At 36.2% G+C, this 21,358-nt stretch overlaps 2 protein-coding genes across 6 annotated transcripts; both read left to right on the top strand.

Annotated features, from left to right (window-relative positions):
- The first annotated feature begins 427 nt into the window (after positions 1-427).
- On the top strand, positions 428-9,735 carry LOC136410480 (short stature homeobox protein). Its single transcript, XM_066392653.1, has 5 exons — positions 428-878; positions 4,648-4,886; positions 6,814-6,871; positions 9,026-9,240; positions 9,305-9,735. The coding sequence occupies exons 1-5, from the start codon at positions 455-457 to the stop codon at positions 9,482-9,484; spliced, it is 1,116 nt and encodes a 371-aa protein (XP_066248750.1). The 5' UTR covers positions 428-454; the 3' UTR covers positions 9,485-9,735.
- A 4,363-nt stretch (positions 9,736-14,098) lies between these two features.
- On the top strand, positions 14,099-21,112 carry Neurl4 (neuralized E3 ubiquitin protein ligase 4). 5 transcript variants are annotated; one of them, XM_066392664.1, is made up of 21 exons: positions 14,099-14,359; positions 14,833-14,934; positions 15,040-15,153; positions 15,444-15,721; positions 15,778-16,000; positions 16,058-16,354; positions 16,483-16,850; positions 16,909-17,117; positions 17,335-17,434; positions 17,634-17,827; positions 17,879-18,038; positions 18,091-18,288; positions 18,388-18,701; positions 18,753-18,865; positions 18,921-19,063; positions 19,497-19,597; positions 19,656-19,954; positions 20,010-20,195; positions 20,252-20,495; positions 20,548-20,784; positions 20,841-21,112. In XM_066392664.1, the coding sequence occupies exons 1-21, from the start codon at positions 14,204-14,206 to the stop codon at positions 21,083-21,085; spliced, it is 4,281 nt and encodes a 1,426-aa protein (XP_066248761.1). In that variant the 5' UTR covers positions 14,099-14,203; the 3' UTR covers positions 21,086-21,112. The 5 variants fall into 5 exon arrangements, with proteins under 5 accessions (XP_066248761.1, XP_066248760.1, XP_066248759.1 ...); XM_066392663.1 differs by having other exon boundaries at positions 19,647-19,954; XM_066392662.1 differs by having other exon boundaries at positions 14,833-14,985.
- Positions 21,113-21,358: the final 246 nt, after the last annotated feature.

Here is a 21,358-nt window from a genome sequence, read left to right as displayed (position 1 = left end):
TTGAAATGGTTCAGTTAAAAAAATATCTGCACATAGGTATGCGGGTATCGATTCCCAAACGTAATTAATCTGGACAATACCTACCTGTTTAAAATGCCGGGATTATATTTTAGTTAAAATTGAAATTAATAAAACACCCACTCTATAATAATAAATCTACATAATTGCACCAGTTGGAAAAACAAATGCTAAAAAAAATGTTGGTCCTACTTCCAGTAAGCTATTGACTTGACATAAATATAAGAAGTAAATTTCCCTACACAGCGAAGCGATAGGCGAAGTTCCATCCCCATATTACTACCCCCAATGAGCGGCGCTGTACACTCGTTAAGGGTGGAGTTATTTTAAACCGCAGCCCCTATGGTATCCATGGAAACCATCCCAACTTCCAAATGATTATTCAGTTTCACTCACATGATCCTTCTAAACAAAGCTTTAGATTATCGCGGTAATCATGGATAAATTAACTCAATTCGTGTCAAAATCTTTCGAAGCAAACAACAATTCCGGAGTGCAATGTTTAAATTTGTCGATTGATGCTACAGGAAATAGTTCTCCTAAGGTTAAATCTGAAAGAGAATACACCGAAAAACATGGGAAAAAGCCGAAAAATTGGCTCATATCGGATTCTGATAAAGGAACGTCGCCAAACCACGGCTGCATCGACTTACGACTGATTCCCAATAATTTAAGAAACAATGACATTAATAGTGGGGATATAACGTCAGACCATCAAGAAAAACTGTGTGATGCCGATATTGGGAATGAAAATCATGACCACTCAAAATCGCGTCCTCAATTTGATTCCGACAATCGCGAAGAAGACAACAACCACGAGAATACCTCATGTGATACTAACAATAGCAGCAATAAGATTTGTAAGTCGAATTAGTTACGTTTACTAATGTATTTGTGTCCATTTCTAATTAACATTTAATGTCTTAAGTTGATCGGAGTGGTTTTTCCTTTTTCTCTTGAGATTTGACCAAACCAAGAAGGGTATCTAGTCAGTACCAAGGCGGATATCTCCGGAACTATTCTGAATTTTTCCAATCTAGCTCTTATGGTTACTGAGATTCCCGTGCTTGTTCCTTTTATTTTCACAAGTCCATGGCGAGTTTATAATTGAAGAAAAAACTAACATCGGAATTTATCGAAATGAATATTTGATTTTTTAATGGAACACCTTGAAGCTATATTAGTATTTTTTGTATATTCAAGCAGCCCGAAGAGTCCTCTTCAACCGTACAATATATAAATCCAAAGTCGCACGGGAAGTTATTCAAAAATTTTGACGCAAAGTTTCTATTTTTAGAACAAGAATAAAGTATCTACAGAGTGTTATTTCTTTCAGCGCCCTGCCCCCTTGTATCGCCCAAAGAATTTTTGAATTATCAGTGGTTGTTTCTTATTAATAATCTGAATTGAAAAATGTTTTAATTTAAAACTTTTTCCTTTCTGACATTTCTTCCCTATCGGCCATTTTTCCCCAGTTCATATATACATATATATACATATGTTATTTCTCTGTATAATAGAATTCTACTGTGTTATCCCTGTATAACATAATAGAATTTCCCCGTATAACACAATAGAATTTCCCTGTATAACAGTTTGGGTAGGTAATATTCATATTTTTATTTGCGACGTGCCTATCCACGAAAATTTCCCTGTATAATAGAAAAATTACTGTTGGGGGTCCTAAACTTTGCGGATTTATTGTGGGTAAGTAGATTATAATAACATTATCCGTTTTGATAGAAGTTAAATTCAGATAAAGAGCTTGTCGCTGGAAATAATCCCTAAAGTTTTGTCAACAAATAACAACCGAAACTGTTATTAAATGCTAACGATATAGATGTAGGGCCCCTGAACCATCAGCACTCCAGTCGTTCTCAACCACAATGGACACTCTGGAGGAAACACATGCAACAATTCGTCTACAAGACCCCTCAGAATTCAATTGCTCGCTCGATGATATACAGAATTTTAGTTTTGCTGAAACATTTCACCCATTCCTTCACCCAAATTCCAATGAATGGTGAAGGTTCAACTTCTCTAGTCTGCACCGAAATTCTCTTCGTTATGAAAAGCTTCTTTGATTGACTCATAAATAATAAATAAATATAAGAATAACGTATGTTTCTACTTTAAATTAAAAAAATCAACACTGATAAAGGTCAAGCAGAAAAACGCCTTGTAATCTAGGTTTTGTTAATGTATAATATGCAGTAGACGACTATAGATCTTTGACCTTAGTTTTGTCATTTGCTTTAAATTTATGTTAAACCACGACAAAATTAAATTCAGCCAGAGTCTACTAAAATTTTATTAAAATACCGCGATCATTCACTGTATTATAAAACGAAGATAGCAAAAAATCTTTTATACTAAAATTTTTCAGAATTTATCAAACCTCAAAGTTTTGAAAAGAAAAAAGTATGTTTCTAGAAAAAATATTCCCTCGCCGTCGCGACGCCAAGCGTCGCTTCCAAAATCTTAAAGTGGCCAGCAGTATTTTTATGATCAGTTAATTAACATTGAATTTGGTTTACTGTAGGAAATGTAACATATCTCCAAACGTATTTTTCGGTTTCGCCTACATTAGTGCCCCTTCTGTTTTCGACAGCAATAGAACCAGTCGAAAAATGCGATAAGTACACTTTTACCTACTTGTAAAAGTGGGTGTAACACTATAAGTACCTACTTACAAATTTATACTTCGCATATTTAACCACATACATACGATAAAAGTTCAACATCGCTTTTAATTTATACATTACATTAACAAAATTAAATTAATCTGCGCTCCACTCTAAGATGTATATTGCTCCGTAGGTTGCAGGGGTATTAAATTCAGCTCTCTGGTGCGCTTAATTCCTCTCAAGGGATGGATTCTTACTTATTCCTTGTTTTGCAGTTTTAATTCGAATATTTCAACTCGAATTTAGTGTTTATACAGTGTGTTTTATAACAGTATGTCATTATTCAAAGGGGTGAAAATAATTGGTAAAAATACATAAAAGTTTATAAATCGAACGGGGAAATACAATTTGGATAAGGAAGCGATCAGACACACATTACCAGTTTATTACGGTAGATTTTGACGGCCGCTTGATCCGTATATCGATTTGAACCCAAAAAAATGTATTCCTCAAGGTGGAGTTGCAGGCAAAACTGTAACATGCTCTCAATGGAATTTTTACCGAACGTATCTGTCCCAACCCATTAGGAAATCATCATTTCAAAAAGGCTATTCAGACCACCTTGATAAATGATGAAAAAGAAGACACTCTGTATGTACCTATACGAGTATCTACATTATTATACATCAGTATATGTATCATATCAGTATCTACATTACATCAGTATTTACATAACATCAATGTCTATATTACATGTTTATGTTACGTGCGTATGGAACACCTATGACCAGTAAGGAAGAGGCGAATCTAAATAAATCTTCATGAAGTATTTCGGTCGTTCACAACACGCATCCAATTCCATTGCAGGAGTTTTATTAGATTAACATTGATCTCGACACATTTTGATACTTCTAGTGTGTCGTGTCCGCAGCAGATTTAATGATATTATACGATTTAAATTTGATCCACCTACACCTACACAATTAGTCCAATAATCTAAAAGTGTAATTAGGTTTCTTATAACAATACTTATTTGTTTATCGTCAAATCCAATAGGCAACGTCGTAGGCCCTAACTAAGATCGTGGCGATCATCATGATACTGCCGTCGATATTTAAGTGTTGAAGTCAGTTCAAATGAAAACCGTGGAAAATTTGCGTTTAATATCAAAATTACTTTTTGGGCGGAAGCAAAATATCGAAATGGTTCCATGGTACGTTTAACAAAACGTCTTGCCTTAAAAACGGCAATCTACATGTTAGTAAATAAGAAAAACAGATTTTTAGTAATTAATTTCATTAATTAAAAACGACACAAAGCGAACATTTTTACACGGCTCTTCTTCGTCCGGATATTCTCAAGACGGGTTATATTATGATTGTATCTCTTCAACAAAGTAACTGCGAACAAAATTAAATTAATGCCGCCCCAAGATTTGTGGAGCACCTATAAGGAGTTATCTCAGATTGGTGACTGCTGTTATTCCTTAGAGATAAGTTAATGGCATGACGTTAATTAATACATTTTAAAGGGCTTTTAATTACATGAACGCAGCGATAATTTTTTATTGATTTGACAATTTCGGTCTTCAAGAGCGGGTACATGTCGTCAAACGTGCTCAATTAGTAGGAGCTTACTCTCTAGAGAACTTACGATAGGAATAATGGTATCTCAAAAGGACAGCTAAAACTGATACACCTACCTACCTTTAATGATTTCTTTGTGACGTCCCTGGTTTGAACTTATCCTTATGGCAATTGGTTAAGAGAAAGCAATTAGTTAATTGGTGTCTATGGATGGAATTTAAAATTTGAAATTAATTTCAGTTAAACCGAAATAAGGCGATGCGAAAAATGACGATTTCAATCTGGAATGTTTTGATAACTGCCTTTTGTATTTACTGGTGTTGATACATCAGCGTTTTTTAAAGATTGGTGTCGTGCCGCTTAATAAAAAATAAATTGTAAATATCTATCTGTGTACGTTATTTTGTCAATTTTAGATTTAATAGATTCGAAAGAAGATATAAAGGCAGATGGATCGGATTCTCCCTCGAGGCATCCTTCGCCAGTACAAAATTCTACAAAATCGAGTAATAACAAACAGCGTAGGTCTCGAACAAACTTTACTTTGGAGCAATTGAACGAATTAGAACGATTGTTTGATGAAACGCACTACCCCGACGCTTTCATGAGAGAGGAATTAAGTCAACGGCTAGGCCTCAGCGAGGCGCGAGTACAAGTAAGTTAGTAATCTGTTTGTTCGTCTCTTATCAATTATTTATTTAATTATATTGTTGGTGCGAATAATTTTGTTTTAATTGGTATAATAATTTTGCGTTTATTATTTGACTCGTGTACCCATATGATGGACACTGCTCCTTTCTAAAAATGTGCACATCAATCGGTTTCCCCCACAGTTTCGTTAAATTAGCGCAAAACACTTAGTATCATTTTATTAAGTGGTTTGCTCTAAGGGCTGCGTAAGTGTCCGGCGAAGCCATTTCGTTCAGACGAATGGTTTTCGAAATCAATCTCTTTTAATGCTCCCCTAATGCCGTTAATCTACTCACTTAATCGGTAGTTTGTGCTTAGTATCCACTCGGCGTAGATTTAGTATCGGTCATAAGTGTTAATTAACAATTACATATCTTATTAAGATAGGCCGTGTTAACTATATGGAAATCATACTTTGAGAAAGAAACCTCCTAATTTATTCATTGCCAGACGGCACGAGAATACTAAATTGAGTTTTAAATCCGGCGTAGGTACTTAATGGGTGCCCATTTAGCATACCCTCGGGCTTCTACGAGTTAATTTTCGATTTAGTAACATTATCAGAACCTCGTATAAAACATGTAAGTTAACATAAATTGGACTTGTGATCACTTTTCGGATGGGCTCTCGTCCGATACTGTTTTAGTAGTCACTGTACTTAATAATCATGTCACTTAATTTTCACCTCTTCGACTTATACAGGGCCGGGATTCGGCGTAAATACAGGGTGTCCCGTTAAGTATGTTCTGTAGTTCTCCACTGTAAGTGACGAATTCGTTGGACTTTTGGAAATGTCCATCGAACCAAATGTAACGCTAGTTAAATGCAATCGGGGCACAATTGTTCCGATCACAATGTTTCCCTCAAAATCCTCTTTGAAGCGTGCATAGGTGATCGTGTGGCCAATTGCGACCAGCATTTGAAACACGTGATATATTTATCTTAAACGATGATTGGCCACTGAGAATGTTACGTCGCAAAGCCGCAGATCAAATCGGAAATTGTGTGATGCAGACCAGTTCCGCCATTTTTACATTTTTAATGTGTTCGTTGTGTAGCTATGTGATCGATAATATCGACCAGAGTTTAGTTTTTACGATATACTTAATTCCTCGCAATTATTTGCAATGTATTTGGTGTCGTTTACTAGTTCCTCACGTGTTAATAATGATTGGAAAACGGAGACGCATTTTGTGGAGCCGGGCTCGGAAGTTGCTCCAATGTTTGGAGGTGAGTATGTATGATACGCAGATAGTGCCCGCATAATGGGTTGTTTATACCTTATTGTCTTTCAGTTGTAAAAAAGCGCCTTCAACAACACCAAAAAGTTACTTTTTCAAATTCACATTACTGTAACCCGAGTTGTTGCCTCTGTATATCACATTCTAAATAACTACTGATTAAACACTTTAATATTCCGATGGTGTGTTATTACTTCATATTCGGACACATAACTTCTACAAGGACTACTGTTTGTTATTATATATTTTACCAGTTGGTGTAGACACTTCAGGAGGTTGACATTTGCTCATCTTGTAGCGCTAAACATAACTAATCTAACGATTGTATAATCTATTTGTGTTATTGTAAATGCCACTGTTCACCGTCTTTTAGCGGTAACAAAAATTCGTAGTTCAAGCTATCTAACTACTACGCGTTTCGTCTACGCTAAATTTTCATGAACAGATACACATAGTGCGTAGTCTTGTTCGAAAAATACACTTTATGACCTCCTTTTTGGGACACCCTGTATAGATCTCCTTAACTTTGAAATGTACAGCCGTAGCTTTGACCTTACATGTATCCCCAAATTTGAATTTTCCCATTTAATAACACACTCGTAGCAGCCCGAAGAATATTGTCGCTTTTGTTCACTGTACATTGTTTTATAGGTATGGTTCCAAAATCGGAGAGCAAAGTGCAGAAAACACGAAAATCAGATTCAAAAAGGTCAGTTTACTTAACCGCTGGGTCTATGAAATTTTCCAAAGCCAGGTGTAAATTTTTTCCAACTGAAAGTCATCCACAAGATTTTGCGTATCCCTAATTCAGGGTTCATGTTGTGAAAGGGATATCGAGAGTGCTAGTGCGATGGTACTGGGAAGTGCAGTAGGTACACTTATTTGAAAATTAACGTTCATAAAGCAAAATCAATCCTATTAGGTACCTATTGTATTTTTTAAGAACGTGAATGCACACAATTTATAATCATTTTTTCCGGACATGTGACATTGAAAGCGCTTTTAAATAATCTCCTTAATACGTATTCCCTGTCTATGTTCTATATCTGTGTTAAAAACCCACACGCATTCCTATATCTTGACACTTTTTTTTAATACACGATTTTATCATTGTCGCACAACTTCTATATAATTGTCGTCCTTACTTCACGCTTGCTCAACGAATAATGCTAGGATATTAATATCAAAGGGTGGGCCTCAAACTAAGACGAGCTTATACGAACCCTTTATTTGAAAAGTGCACATTAACAAGCATACTAGACGAGAAAGTTTTGTAGATTTTTCTTTGTCTCTTTAGCATCCCGTAAGTATGTTAATATGTGTATTCTAAACAATGTTTATTTACAAAATTGCGTTATTTTGCGACTTTCTACCACTCCTTACTAAGAGGCAGGTCAAAACCGAAAATACCTACATATATTAACGGACGATTTGTAACAACCTTCACTAATACTCTTTTTTGGTTAAATAACTATTAGTGCAAAGTCAAGTTCATTCTGATACTAACAATTAACAAATAGTATCAACAAAAAATGCCAATTACCCGTATTCGAGATCCCGCATCCTTATACATACATACATAAACCAGAACGTTACGCTCTCCAAAAAAATCTGCGGTGCATAATCGAATTTATATAGAGAAGTGGATCTAAAAAAATACCGCTAAGGCGAGAGTTTTCAATCAAATAAAATAATTCCCCTAGAGTGCAATTTTCCAACATTCAGTCATTCAAATGGCAAGCCTAAAAAGACCTGCTTGGCCGGGGTTGTATGGCCCCTGGTGGCTACTAAATTATACTTACTGCCTCTTGCTTCATTCATCGCTTTCAAGGGCGGCACATTCTTTTATCACCAAGTATGTAGATATAGATGACAAAATCGCATTAATTACGGTGGATCTGTATGTACGTAAGTCGAATTGACATATTTATAAATCAATTTTAAATTTGTTTTTAAGATTACTCTGGCGATTCCCGTAGAGAAATGAAAAGCTAACGAAACAAGAAGTTTTTGTAATTCGTTTTATCAAAATTTTGCATATAAAAAGAAATTAAATTATTCAGGATTACTACTCCCTGTAAGAAATGATTAACTAATGGGATTATTTGTGCAGCATTGACTAAAGGCAACCCCGCCTATGGATATTTAGAGATTTAGCCTCTCCCCAATTCAGACCGAACCAAGCACATTCACAAATTACATTTACAAATAGGGGGTTAACTCAGGTTTATTCATTTCGAATATGAACTAAACATGTTACCTATTTATTCATTGCTAGACTCTCTATACAGGATGTCCCAAATTTTCTAGTCTAGCCAATAACTCGAGATTCGATTATAAACTCAACTACACAGGTGGATTCGACTTAAAATATTGCGTCAGAAATGTTTTACAGATTTAAGTCACTTAATGAAATACAGGACTTATAATGGATATTTAAAAATTCATCATTTTCGTTTCTTTAAAATTTCTATAAAATCTGTATAGTTAGAGCCGCTCTGTTTTCGCCATTACGTTACACGCATAGTTGCCTAGAACTTTACCTATTTCACAGAAGCCGCCAAATCTTGGACACACTGTATAGAGTGGTCCATTTAAAAAAATATAAGTAAAAATATTTTGGACTTTACGCATCTCAAAAACGGGGAAGGTTTTTCTGCCATGATAGGTTTATGGGAAATGTCTATTTAATAAAAAATAAGTCCTGCTAGTATAAAGTGAGTTGCCCTACGTACCCTATATGTATAGATATTTAATATGTTCAAAGAATATGTCTATGCTTTTCCAATTTATCTCTCCATTTAAACAGTTATGGGATAGGGGCCCGCTATGTGTGCCGTACGGTATAATGCTTATATTATAGGAATGATGCTGAATAATAGAAACTCTTCTCCGAACACTCCATTAGAACCTTGCAGAGTAATACCGTACATGAACGTTCCTGCACTTAGAGGGATGTCGCTCGGACCTGCTTCACTTGGACTTGCAAACTACGAACGACTTTCCTCTACATCATTTAGCCAGCAGAGTACTGCATTTTCCACTATCAACTCCGCATTCATAACTGCAGCTCAGCAAGTAAGCATTTAGGCGTCTTCTAATCTGTAAGTGTGCGGATATAATACAGTTTAAAACGTTGCAGTACGCAGCAGCTGTAGCCGTAGGAACTCCACCCGGAAGCATTTTATGCACCCAGTACCCCCTGGAATTTGCAGCATTAGCAGTCGCTCACAAAAATTCTAGCATTGCAGATTTAAGATTAAAAGCGAAAAAACACGCAGAAGCACTTGGGCTTTCGGCCGGAGAAACGTCTCAAAATTAATTTTTCTCTTTTTTTTTTCTATACGTTTTTGATATTCTATTTATTTCATATCGAAGACGCAAAACAGCAGTTCAATATGTTAAAATAATACAGTCAGTGTTTCAAGGTTGTAAGTAGGTACTTCATTAACCGAATGCGACTACAAATTTTGATGTTGCGAAGAATTGAACGCATTTACTTTTCGGCGGACATAATTTTAATCATGTAATGTTTCGGTTTGGTATCCAGCAAATATAGTTTGAAAATGTGAAGTTGAAATTATTGCCCTAACCTGGATGGAGGATGTTAAATTTTAAAACTTTTTTTTGGCTCCTATAGTCTGTCCAGCAGAAAGATGCAGTTTTTTGTCAGGGCCGTACTCAGAGTAATTTAAGTTATAAAAAATTTATGAAAATTTTGTTTTATTTTTTTTATATTATGTATAATTAGAGCACAAGAATACTCATAATACTAAGTTATTACATTTTTTTATTACATTTTCGGATAGTCAATTTTTAGAGACAGAGACAGTCAGTGTCAGAGATATTTTTGATCAAATGAGATCCTGTAAACAATTTGTAACCAACGAAAGACGCTATCAAGCGTCACATGGTGTTTACATTTGCTGCATCTTTCCATTCGATAAGGTTTAGATATTTTGCTAATAAAAGGTCCGCCAAAAGTGATGCAGGAAAGTAAACGTCAATTTGACAGAGACGCTCTTTTGTTTCTCTATCAACTACGTGTCATTGTTAGTTGAATGTTTGCTATTTATCGCTATGGAGTCGTATGCGATTGAACAACGAATTAAAGTTATTCAAGAGCACTATAAAAATAGTGCAAAATTAAAAAATACGTTTCGCGCAATACGAGATTTTCTCGGTCGGCGTAACCGTCCAAATCAGAGCACAATCGGTCATTTAGTGTACAAATTTAAGTCAACTGGTTCGGTTACCGATGTGCCAAAGACTGGCAGACGCAAAAGTGTTCGTACATCAGAAAATATCGCTGCTGTAAAAGAAAGTGTCAAAGAGGATCCAAAATTGAGTGTAACTCGTCGATTGCAATAATTGGATAATTCACCAGTTTACGCCGTATTATGCATAAAGACTTGAGTTCACATACATCTAAGATTCAATTAACACAAGAACTCAAGTCAGCCGATCAATTTACTCGTCGTGTTTTCTCGGATTGGCTCATTGAACATCGTGTAACTGATGCCACTTTTTCATCGAAAATCATCTTTAGCAATGATGCACATTTCATGATAAATGGGACGGTAAATAAGCAAAATTGTCGCATTTAGGCCAATGAGAATCCTAGAGAATATCAAGAACAACCGATGCAACCTCCAAAAGTAATTGGTGTGGATTGTGGTCGGAAGGAATCATTGGTCCTTACTTCTTTGAAAGTGATGATGGAAATGCGGTTACTGTAAATTCTGACCGATACCGTGTCATGACAAGTGATTATTTTTTTCGAAAATTAATCGTTTCGCCATAAAGGACCTTTACTTTTAACAAGACGGTGCGACATGCCACACAACGTGTGCAAACATTGAGTTAATGCAGTCAAGATTCAGTGACCGCGTAATTTCGCGAAATGGAAATGTGTCTCGGGCCGCTCGTTCATGCGATTTGACATCTCTCGACTTTTTTTGTGGGGATTTTTGAAAAGCAAAGTGTACGTTAGTCATCCAGCTACCATCCAAGACCTTAAAAACAACATTATTGCCGAGATAAATGCAATTGAAGCGACCACGTTGGAAAATGTCATCGAAAATTTCGACCATCGTATTGACGTCTGTAAAACAAGTCGCGGTGAATATTCAAGTGATATTATTTTTCATGCATAAATGGCATAGATTAATGTTCGAAATAAAACAATAAATTGGATTGAATCGATGTTATTTGTATTTTTAATTTGCTTTTATTTTCCTGCATCTATTTTGGCGGACCCTTTATTAGGAATATAGGCAGTGTTCTTCCTAGGGGCTCCTTTTAACTACCTTCCCCCGATTTTTTTAATTGTTAGTACGTGTTTCCATTTTAGTTACTAATTATTTCCCGTTTCAATAAGCTAGCCGTGTACAAATCTTCAAATTATATAACTACGTTAAATAATATAAAACATCATTCGATAACGAAAAAGTCCCCCTACATTTGTTTTAAAATCACAAATCAAAGCTTTATATAGCTGACCCTTGTTTGTAAAGCCACAAAGCGCCACTAATGCAATTATATCCAATCAGCGAGAGCAAGAAAACCTAATCACTTATGACACTGCAAACGGGGGTTCTAACTTAATAAATGTTGAATCTATATCGCTATGTCAGTTTCTATCGATGTAAGTGTACGTATAAGTATGTGTGTACTGATATACTCGTACGAAAGATATCCTCAGATGTCGTTTTAGATAAAGAGGATTTCCTGAAATTGAACGTATACAGGGTGTCTGGAATTTGTGTGCAAATGTATACTTGGAAGGCTATCCCTCATTAAAATAATAAGACACTCCTCTGTCCCGTAATAATAGCAGCAAATGAAAACAAATACTCCTAAACATCACACTTATTTATTCACTCTTGGGGGTTAACAAATAATTAAATATTAGCGATTATGAGAGTAATATTGACTGATATGAACGAATGTAAATTAAACCATTAAACATTATTTATGTAATTTTTGCATTTCAAAATAGTGCTTCAGTCGCATACCAAGCTTGTAGGCAGCATCACTTTACTTCGAAGATTTTCTTTTCCCACGTATTTCAGCTTATACTTATTGGATCCATCATTTTCCATAGTAGATGAAATGGCTTGTTGAAATGACAGAAAAAGTATTGTTCAAAGTTTCAGGACTGATGTTGTTATAAGCTTCTTCAACTGCATCTGTTAGTTCGTCGACGTTGTTTGAAGATGTCTGATGTAGTGATTGTATGGAGTTAAAAAATCCTAAATCTAAAACTTTAAAATCAGGAATATTAGCTGGTTGACAGTTAAATTTGATTGTCCATCCGTTTCGTGAACTTTCTTCTACAGGGTTCCCCATATTAGAGTATCCACTTTAAAAGTCAAATAAAAACTTTCTATTAGAATAAAAACATCTTTTACTGGACTGATATGTAGCTAATTCTATGGGATTTATTATTAATTTAGGTAACTATTCAATTTTTAAAAATCATGTCTTCTAAATGCCCTCCACCAACTTCTATGCAATTTTGAATTCTAAGTTCAAAATTTTGCATTACCGTGTTAAGCAAATTTTCATCTATTCTTGCCATTTCGTTGTTTTGTCGAAAATGTTTTACGTGTTGGTGCATTACCTCTATTATTGTTTCTAAATCGCCCCCGAAATGCACGCTGAACCTCCTTCACTAAACCAGTTCTAATGTAGACTTCCACGGAAAATACGCCTTGAATTGAATAATTCATAGTATTGAAAGATTTTAAGTAAAAGTTATAAAACTACTGGAAAAGTTATCGTTGGTGTCTCTCGTTATTGTTATGTGACAGGCGTCTACTCTATAAAATGTGATCTCAAAGAATACATATCTGATCCACGAAAGAGTTGATGGAGGGCATTAAGAAGACATGATTTTTAAAAATTGAATAGTTATCTGAATTAATAATAAATCCCATAGAATTAGCTATATATTAGTCAAATAAAAAAATTCTTTATTTTAACTAGAAAGTTTTTATTTGACTTTTAAAGTGGATACTCTGATATGGGGCACACTGCACAAGCACTTCTACAATTTAAACAATTACTATGACGTCAATCTAATTTTGACAGATGAAATAAATAACAAGTTTCAAGTCATGGCAATGTTGATCTGAATGTATTGAACTATAACTTTATAATAAAATTTATTTGTGACTTCAGGCAGCAATAATTCCAAGAAGTTTTCATTTGCTATTATTATTTTAGGGCAGAGGAAGTATTTCATTTAAACACGAAGTCGCAAACGCTTCGCTTACTTACGTGGTGTTTGCGACTTTTGTTTAAATAAATAAATAGTCTTATTTGATCTTAATGCTTAAGCAACTAAGGAACAACCTCCCAAAACATGCATATGCACGCTCTTATCGTGCAACCCGTATACTTTCTCACCTACAATAAAAAAAGACTAATACACTCTTCAGGAAGATGATGAGAATATGGAAATCCTTCGCAAACAACCCTAGCGTCCCGTCCATCGCAAGATTTGGGAATGATTTATAGGTATAGTAATGAGCTTCAGGTACTTCTTCGTTTAGAAAGAAGGAAGACTCATCACCAGTACCTAAACATAATACAAAGACCAAAGAAGGAGTACTGTACGAGATGTTTAAGCCAAAGAGCATACGGAATCAGACGCGATGCGTCTATGGAACATTTAATTGCCAGCAAAATGTACTAAATAAATTGAATGGTAATTTCGTAGGTGCGAGAATGTTATTGCATAGAGGCTTAAAAGAGAAAATTATAGATCGTTCGAACGTTTAGTTGTTTAGATTCGTTTGGTCTAAAAACTAGATGAAGCGGTTCAAACTTCCGGCGCAAAAACGAACATATGATTGGTTGAATTCCTGGCAGATTGACACAAACCTATGTCTGACGTTTCGTTGACTTATCGGCCATCTTATAGTCATCTGTAAACAATAATATTTAAAAATCGTTGCATGTTTCGTGTTTTCGTGTCGTTTTTGCTTTAATAACGCTGCGTTTTTTAGTTTTTTTAAGGATTTTTAAGAACAGAATGGCATATTTCCACTATCGGTGCGGGGAAAGAATTACTTTAATTAATGAGAATACAACAGCTATCCGCCACGATAGTGAATTTGATCATGGATTGGTCATCTCTGCAGAACCCCTTATGAACGATATTTTATTTGAAGTCATCATAGATAGAAAGGTAAGAATAACGTAAGGTTCGCATGACATTAGTCCAAAATGAATTGAGATGAGACCCTATGTCCAGGCTTCGGTAGACACTAATAATGTGAACTTATTTGGTTTTCTGTTGCAGTTGAGATAAAACCATAAGCTAAAGAAGTGCCTATTACAATATTACACTTGTATCTATAGCTACATTCAAAATTTCAATAAATGAATCCTAAATCAACCCAGTTGCTGTATTTAAATATGCAGCACTAATGGCACATTCGAAAACTACTGCTTTTGCCAATTCAGACATTTATCTTGCAATTTTGCAAAGATACACCACTAGCAGTTGTATGTGTTTTATATATATAACTTTTCATTGATAATTCCATGCATAATCTTATTTTACTTCATCAGTGACTCACAACACTTCAGACTAAGTAATTAGCATTTACTTAAATACTATAAAGTCCGTCTGACTATGTCTAGACTCATTTTCCATAGGTTAATTCTTGGTCAGGAAGCTTAGAAATTGGAGTGGTTGACGTGGATCCTTTACACTTTGACTTTCCACCTTGTGCTTCAAAAATTCAGTCAGGCTCTTGGGTAAGCTTATTTGTTCAACAATTTTCCATATATCTAACATACATTTTTAATGTAATGCTAAAAAAGCCTCTAGATTCATGTATTAAGTCTAATTCATCCCTTTAGATAATGTCTGGTACATCCATTTTCAAAAATGGGAATTGTTTAATAGAAGGATATGGAACAGACTTGGATAAGTTAAATCAACTTGATAGGATTGGTTTAATAAAAACATCAGAGGTGGGTAATTATACTAGGTGCATGCAAAAAGAAACATTACTTCTATGCAGAGTATTTCGGGTTGTTTTAGCATAACTTTAACCATCTGAAAGAGTTCAGTAGTCATTTAGAAAAAGACTTTATCCTATTTTAGGATTTTTATCCAATTTTGGTGGTGATGGTGCCTGTGTCATAGGTCAGTTGATCAATAATTCCTCCAAAAATAAATAAAAAATAAAATGAAAAAATACCCTATTGTTTAAATTAATTTTAAATATTGAAATTGGTTGGATATTGGTATTTTGTTGTAGGGTGATTTAATTTACTACATTAATGGGGAGTCTCAAGGGGTGGCTGCCGAAGGCCTGCCTAACACTGTCTATGCAATAGTTGACCTTTATGGCAAATGCGTTCAAGTCAGTATTACTAGTCCTACATTCAGAGAGCACAATAATGACGATTGTTTGAGCGGCAGCTCAGTATTAGCAATAGAGAACGACGTTTTGAACGTCACATTGGGTGGTGATCTCAGCGAATTGAGTCTAAGCAGCAGTAACAGTTTGGATATACGAATGGACATGAATGTTAGGTATGATTAGATACTCTTACGTATACGTTTAGCGGTTTAGTATGTAATGATGGTAGTGTGAACATACCCGATGAAACACCACGACCTGATAAAATGCGTTTTCACGAACGATGCGGATCTTTGGTAAAGCTCTCTAACGGCAACAGAACAGCAGAGAGGCGGAGGCCATTGGACGAATTCAATAATGGAGTTGTAATGACTCATCGACCTTTGCGCGATTCTGAATTATTCGAAATTAGAATTGATCGTTTGGTGGATAAATGGAGCGGTAGTATAGAAGTATCTGCAGTGTGGCAGTTAATAAGGCAAAAACGTTCAAGTCAGACCCAATTTTAGATGGGGATAACCACACACAATCCGAATACTTTGGTGTTTCCTGCTACGATGACGAACATGCGTAGCGGCACCATAATGATGTCCGGGTGTGGAATTTTAACCAACGGCAAAGGTACCAGGCGCGAATATGGCGATTTCAATTTGGACGAGTTAAGTGAGGGCGATCGGGTCGGCATGATGCGGAAACCCGATGGAAATTTGCATTATTTTATTAATGGCCTGGATCAGGGAGTCGCCGCTCAACGAGTTCCTTCCACCGTTTGGGGCGTCATTGACTTGTACGGAATGACGATAAAGGTTAATTTTATATAATATATTATATATAATTTTATGTTCATACTTATCAGAAAAAAGAATATATGTATAAATGTTTACATAATGTGCATGGTTCGTGTTTCGCTTTAAAGTTTGCATCGCGCTTTCAGGTCTCTATTGTTGAAAGAGATGAACGAGAAGAACAAAATCTAATGACAAGGAAAAATACCCGTGATCATCACAATCTGGTCCCAGAACCGCAACCTCTCACTTCCGATTATTATGACAGACTCATGTTCCATCCCAACTGTGGAACTCACGCCGAAGTAATCAATAATGGACGTACCGCTCACAGACCCAACGCATCAGACGACTTTAACAACGGAGTGGTGCTTACAGCGCGACCACTCAAAACTGGAGAATTCTTTGAAATTAAACTAGACAAAGTAGTCACCAAATGGGCAGGTTCTATTGAGGTAGGGGTGACCACTCATAGTCCGGTGGAACTGGAGTTTCCATTCACCATGACCAACGTTAGGTGAATTTGGTTGCGTTTGTTTTTTGGCCTATTCAGGGTTGAGTAAAGTTAATTCCAGATCAGGAACTTGGATGATGACCGGTAGTGGAATTATGCATAACGGTACAATAATCCAGGAACAGTACGGAGTGAACTTGGATAGATTGCAAGTGGGCGACCGTGTAGGGTTGGTACGGAAGGAGAACGGTCAGCTGCATTTTTTTGTCAATGGCGTGGATCAAGGCAGTGCTGCTAATAACGTTCCAGATAAAGTTTACGGAGTTATTGGTAAATATTTGTTATTGTATATTAATCCGTTTCCATGAAAAGCAGTAGTGTAGTATGCTAAGTTTCCAATTCGGTTTTTATTTCTTTATTATAGTTTTTTTTAACAGGAACTATAATATAAAGTGGTATTTTAAATGTAGCAATTTTAAAAGTTAAAAACTGAACAACATTTTTTTAATAAAAAGTTAATTATTATAGTTCATATATTTTTTTACAGACTTGTACGGTCAATGTGTGGCAGTTTCGCTTATTGATATGTACGACTACGCATCTCCAGATACAAATAATTCTATCTTATCTAATGCAACGTTATACCGGTGAGAAACATCCCACACTTCAAAACTTAATATATTTTTAGATGTTTTTTTGTAATCAGTAATTTGTACCTTTTTATTCTCAAATAACACTACTAGGTTAACATCCGTAGTAGAATTACATCTTTACGATGAGAAATAATCTCTTCTCTTTCAAATAAATTTTGATCTGATCATCACCACTACCATTCCTCCTCATTAGCGATTTAAGATTTCATCACGTCCATGGAAAAAATGCACGAATCATAAACAACGGATTAACCGCATTAAGACCGCATCCTTTAGCGGAATTCAACGACGCCATAGTTTTCTCTAACAGACCTCTAAAAGACGGAGAGATGTTTGAAATCGTATTAGACAATATTGTGGACAGGTGGTCTGGTAGCATTGAGCTGGGTAAATACCGTAACAATTTCAACCCATGAAACTTATATTTGTCCCGTTTAGGACTAACCGCAGTGCGTCCTGACGATATCGTATTACCCAGTACAGCGACAGATCTGCGCAAAGACACGTGGATGTTAAGTGGACCTTCTATAATGATTAACGGGAAAACTATTAGTAATAACTATCCTCTTGATTTGGATACGTTGCGAGCTACCGTGCGGTAAGGTTAGATTGTTTGTTTTTTGGTTCTTGCTTAATAGTTGTGCATCTAGATTAGGAGTGATGAGGTCAACTGATAAGTCATTGGAATTTTTCAAAGATGGAGTTTCCCAAGGGCCTGCCTGCGTCATTCCTCACGGGAATGTGTATGCTGTTGTGGACTTGTACGGACAGTGCGCAAGTGTCAGCATTCCTTGTTCAACACCCATCGCTCCTTTAGCCTCTGTTGGCATAGACACCACTTGTCCGCGGTACTTTTCCCAAAATATCTATTAGCTTTTAATTACAACAACATTACATTATCTGATACTGTAACGTTGTGTTATATATTAAATCATTATTATAATTAGATCGGACACTTCGGTTTCGTTACAAGCAGGCAGCGCCTTAAACGCAAACGGAGAGCTCGATTTGCATTGCTTCTCGGAATATCACGGAAAAGGAGTATTGCTTAGTGAAAATGGCAGGTTGGCATGTCGTTCCAGAGACTACAATAGCAGTATTTTATTTAGTAGCACCGCGTTAACCAAGGAGGAAATGTTTCAAGTTACGGTGACTGGTGTTTGGCCCCATCTGGCTGGAAGTCTGGTTTTGGGAATTAGCGAAACGCCTCCATGTGCCAGAACGCACGGAGGGTTACCTCCCAATTGCTGCTACGTGATCGGTTAGAAATCATTAAATTATCGTAAACGTTCTTCGCACGATCCGATTTCAGGTAACGAACTGCATTATCAAAACCAACTTCTGCAGTTCTTTACTCCCAGTCTAGATTGGCTTAACGCAGGAGATGAAATTGGCATTTTACAAACTCAAGATTGCACTATAAAAGTAATTTCACGTCTGAAAATTAGTCATAAATATTTCCTAACTATTTTTTTTAAAGATTTTCATCAATAGAGAGGAACTTCCGATTCAGTTTCCCGTTATGGGGGATACAGTGTGGGCGGTTTTTGATTTGAGGGGTCAATGCCATCAGTTGTCGGTTAATAGTCACAAAGCACCACCTCCGTCGTCACCTATGAACAGGTAAAGTTGGATCATATGTGTTTTCAAAAGAGTTTTAACTATTTAACGAAAGGTAAGGAAACCTATACATAGAAGTAAATGTTTCTGGTGAACTATAATGAATTTTTTTACGTGGTCGACGTTTCGAATTTATATAAAGTCTTTATAATACAACAAGGACATATTGTGGGTTGCCGCGGACGTTTATACGTATTATGCAGTTATACAGGGAGTCCCAAAAAAGGAGGCAAATCCATAAATGGTAGCAAATAGGATTCCTATTTATCAAAACTTCAACATTAGAATCTTCGTGCCATGTAGAAATATTTTGCATCATTTCCAAAGTTACTAAAACTTGAAATTTAAAATTTTAGGTTAGACTAGGGTCATCCCAACACACACACTAACAAAATTCCTTATGCATACCATTATAATTTTCATCTTAAAATTACAGTGCTCGATTGCAGGACAGTTTGGAAATAGTATTAGATCAGGAAGAGGCGCCCGTAGAATTGGACGAGTGCATCATTCTAAGTTCTGCTGAAGCCGCACCTGGTACGTTTAACCATCTTCCACCAATAATTTTTAAAAAATGATAAATCAGTAAGTCCAGGACGTCAATACGAATTCTCTGAAAACCACGGCCGCAATGTGGAATTACAGTCAGATAAGACCGTGGCGAGACGAGTGGCCTCTTACAACCAAGGAATCGTTGCGGTTACGCCAGCAATGGAACCAAATAAAGTAGTTCAAGTCGTGCTTGAGCAATTGGATACTCGTTGGCAATCGTCAATTATAGTTGGAGTGGTGGCTGGTCATTTGGAGCGCCTAAGTTTTCCCGTAAACGCTTTGGCTTTGAAGGGACCTTCTTGTGTCGTAGCCGACGATTGGATTTCGATAAACGGCGCCAAGGTGATAAAAGGTTTAAAAAAAGCGTATAGTAAGTTGTGACCTATAAAGTGTTTAGAATCGATCAAACTACGGCCAAGTAATGAACACCCTTGCCGAGGGCGATGTAATAGGAGTAACGATCACAGATTCCAAATTTTTTAAATTGATCGTAAACGGCGTAGAAGAGCAAAGTTTTCCGTGGACTTACCCAGCGGGTCAACCTGTTTATGCTGTATTCGATTTATACGGACAATGCCAGAAGGTGGGTAGCTGCTGGGGCATGAGGGTGTGGGACCGGTAAATTAAGAAAAGTTTTAGATTAAAATCGTTAATGAACAAACGAAACCTGATGGGGCAATTTCTACGAATACAGAGTGTGAAAAAGCAGATTTGGAATCTTGCGAAAAGGAACGCAGTGGAAATAGTTTAAGCCTTCCGTTACCGAGTACTAGTTTAGTCACATCTAACGTAACGCTGAATGTTTCGCCCACTATCAGTCCATTAGTTTTATGCATGTTTAAGGAGGAATGCGACAATTTTAAAAACAAACTTTTTCTGCCAGGTGATAATTCAATTTACATTTTCAAAATTAAATAAGTAATTCACCAATCTAGATCACTACTTTTCTCCTGGGGAATCGGTTTGCTATTGCCCCAACTGTTATAGATTGTGGGCCCAAGGTCAAGAGAAGGATTTAAAAGACGTCAAAGAAACTTTACCCATGGGTTGGGTGAAATATCCTCTGAAACATTTGACGAATATCAGTACCGATAAGTGGGATACTGCTTTCTATCCCTCAAAAATTGGGGCTATTAGGTGCATTTTGGATCTGGGACGACCTCTGACGAAAGGTGAGCTTCAATACTCTGCTTCGTTTTCCATTAGCTAGTTTACGATATTATTTAAGACCAAGCCCAATGGTGTAACTTCACTGCACAAAAAGCCGATGATTTGCAAGTCGTATTCTACCCCACGTTGGAGAGTTGCTCTATGATGCCGTACGTAAATGGTGACAATACAATTTGCGCGGCTTTCCAGCTGTACGTCAAGCCGGGAGCTTATTCGGTTGCCAGAGAGACAGACGTGGTGGAGTGGACTACGAAAGAATCAGGTGCATTGGTTCTCAATTCCTTTTTGCTGCAAATAAAGTAATAAGTTGTTTATTACCTTACGTTCAGCTGTGATCTAACTAGTCAACAAGAATCTCATCAAATATACATAGATAAAAAAAAGTACATACTCGCATTAAAAAAGCACATTGAAGTTTTTTTTAATTCAAATGCCTAGATACACGTGACGCTTGTTTCATTTGCAAACTGCCCGTTTTCACCATTCTGTCAAAAACATTTTTCTTTGTACAAATGGGTACATTTCGACATATAAAAATGATCTTTTTTTCGACGTATCTACGTGCGAAACGAGGAT

Source organism: Euwallacea similis, chromosome 8 (genome assembly GCF_039881205.1).
Source record: "Euwallacea similis isolate ESF13 chromosome 8, ESF131.1, whole genome shotgun sequence".
In the NCBI taxonomy this organism is placed as follows: Eukaryota; Metazoa; Arthropoda; class Insecta; order Coleoptera; family Curculionidae; genus Euwallacea; species Euwallacea similis.
This window is presented reverse-complemented; position numbering and strand designations above follow the sequence as displayed.

What these genes read in the sequence shown, in the direction of transcription:
- LOC136410480 (XM_066392653.1), top strand. Translation starts at nt 455, where the DNA reads ATGGATAAATTAACTCAATTCGTGTCAAAATCTTTCGAAGCAAACAAC. An exon ending in CAATAGCAGCAATAAGATTT is followed by an intron (nt 879 to 4,647) that starts GTAAGTCGAATT and finishes TGTCAATTTTAG; the next exon opens with ATTTAATAGATTCGAAAGAA. An exon ending in TCAGCGAGGCGCGAGTACAA is followed by an intron (nt 4,887 to 6,813) that starts GTAAGTTAGTAA and finishes ATTGTTTTATAG; the next exon opens with GTATGGTTCCAAAATCGGAG.
- Neurl4 (XM_066392661.1), top strand. Translation starts at nt 14,204, where the DNA reads ATGGCATATTTCCACTATCGGTGCGGGGAAAGAATTACTTTAATTAAT. An exon ending in TCTAATGCAACGTTATACCG is followed by an intron (nt 17,435 to 17,633) that starts GTGAGAAACATC and finishes CCTCCTCATTAG; the next exon opens with CGATTTAAGATTTCATCACG. An exon ending in ATAGACACCACTTGTCCGCG is followed by an intron (nt 18,289 to 18,387) that starts GTACTTTTCCCA and finishes TATTATAATTAG; the next exon opens with ATCGGACACTTCGGTTTCGT.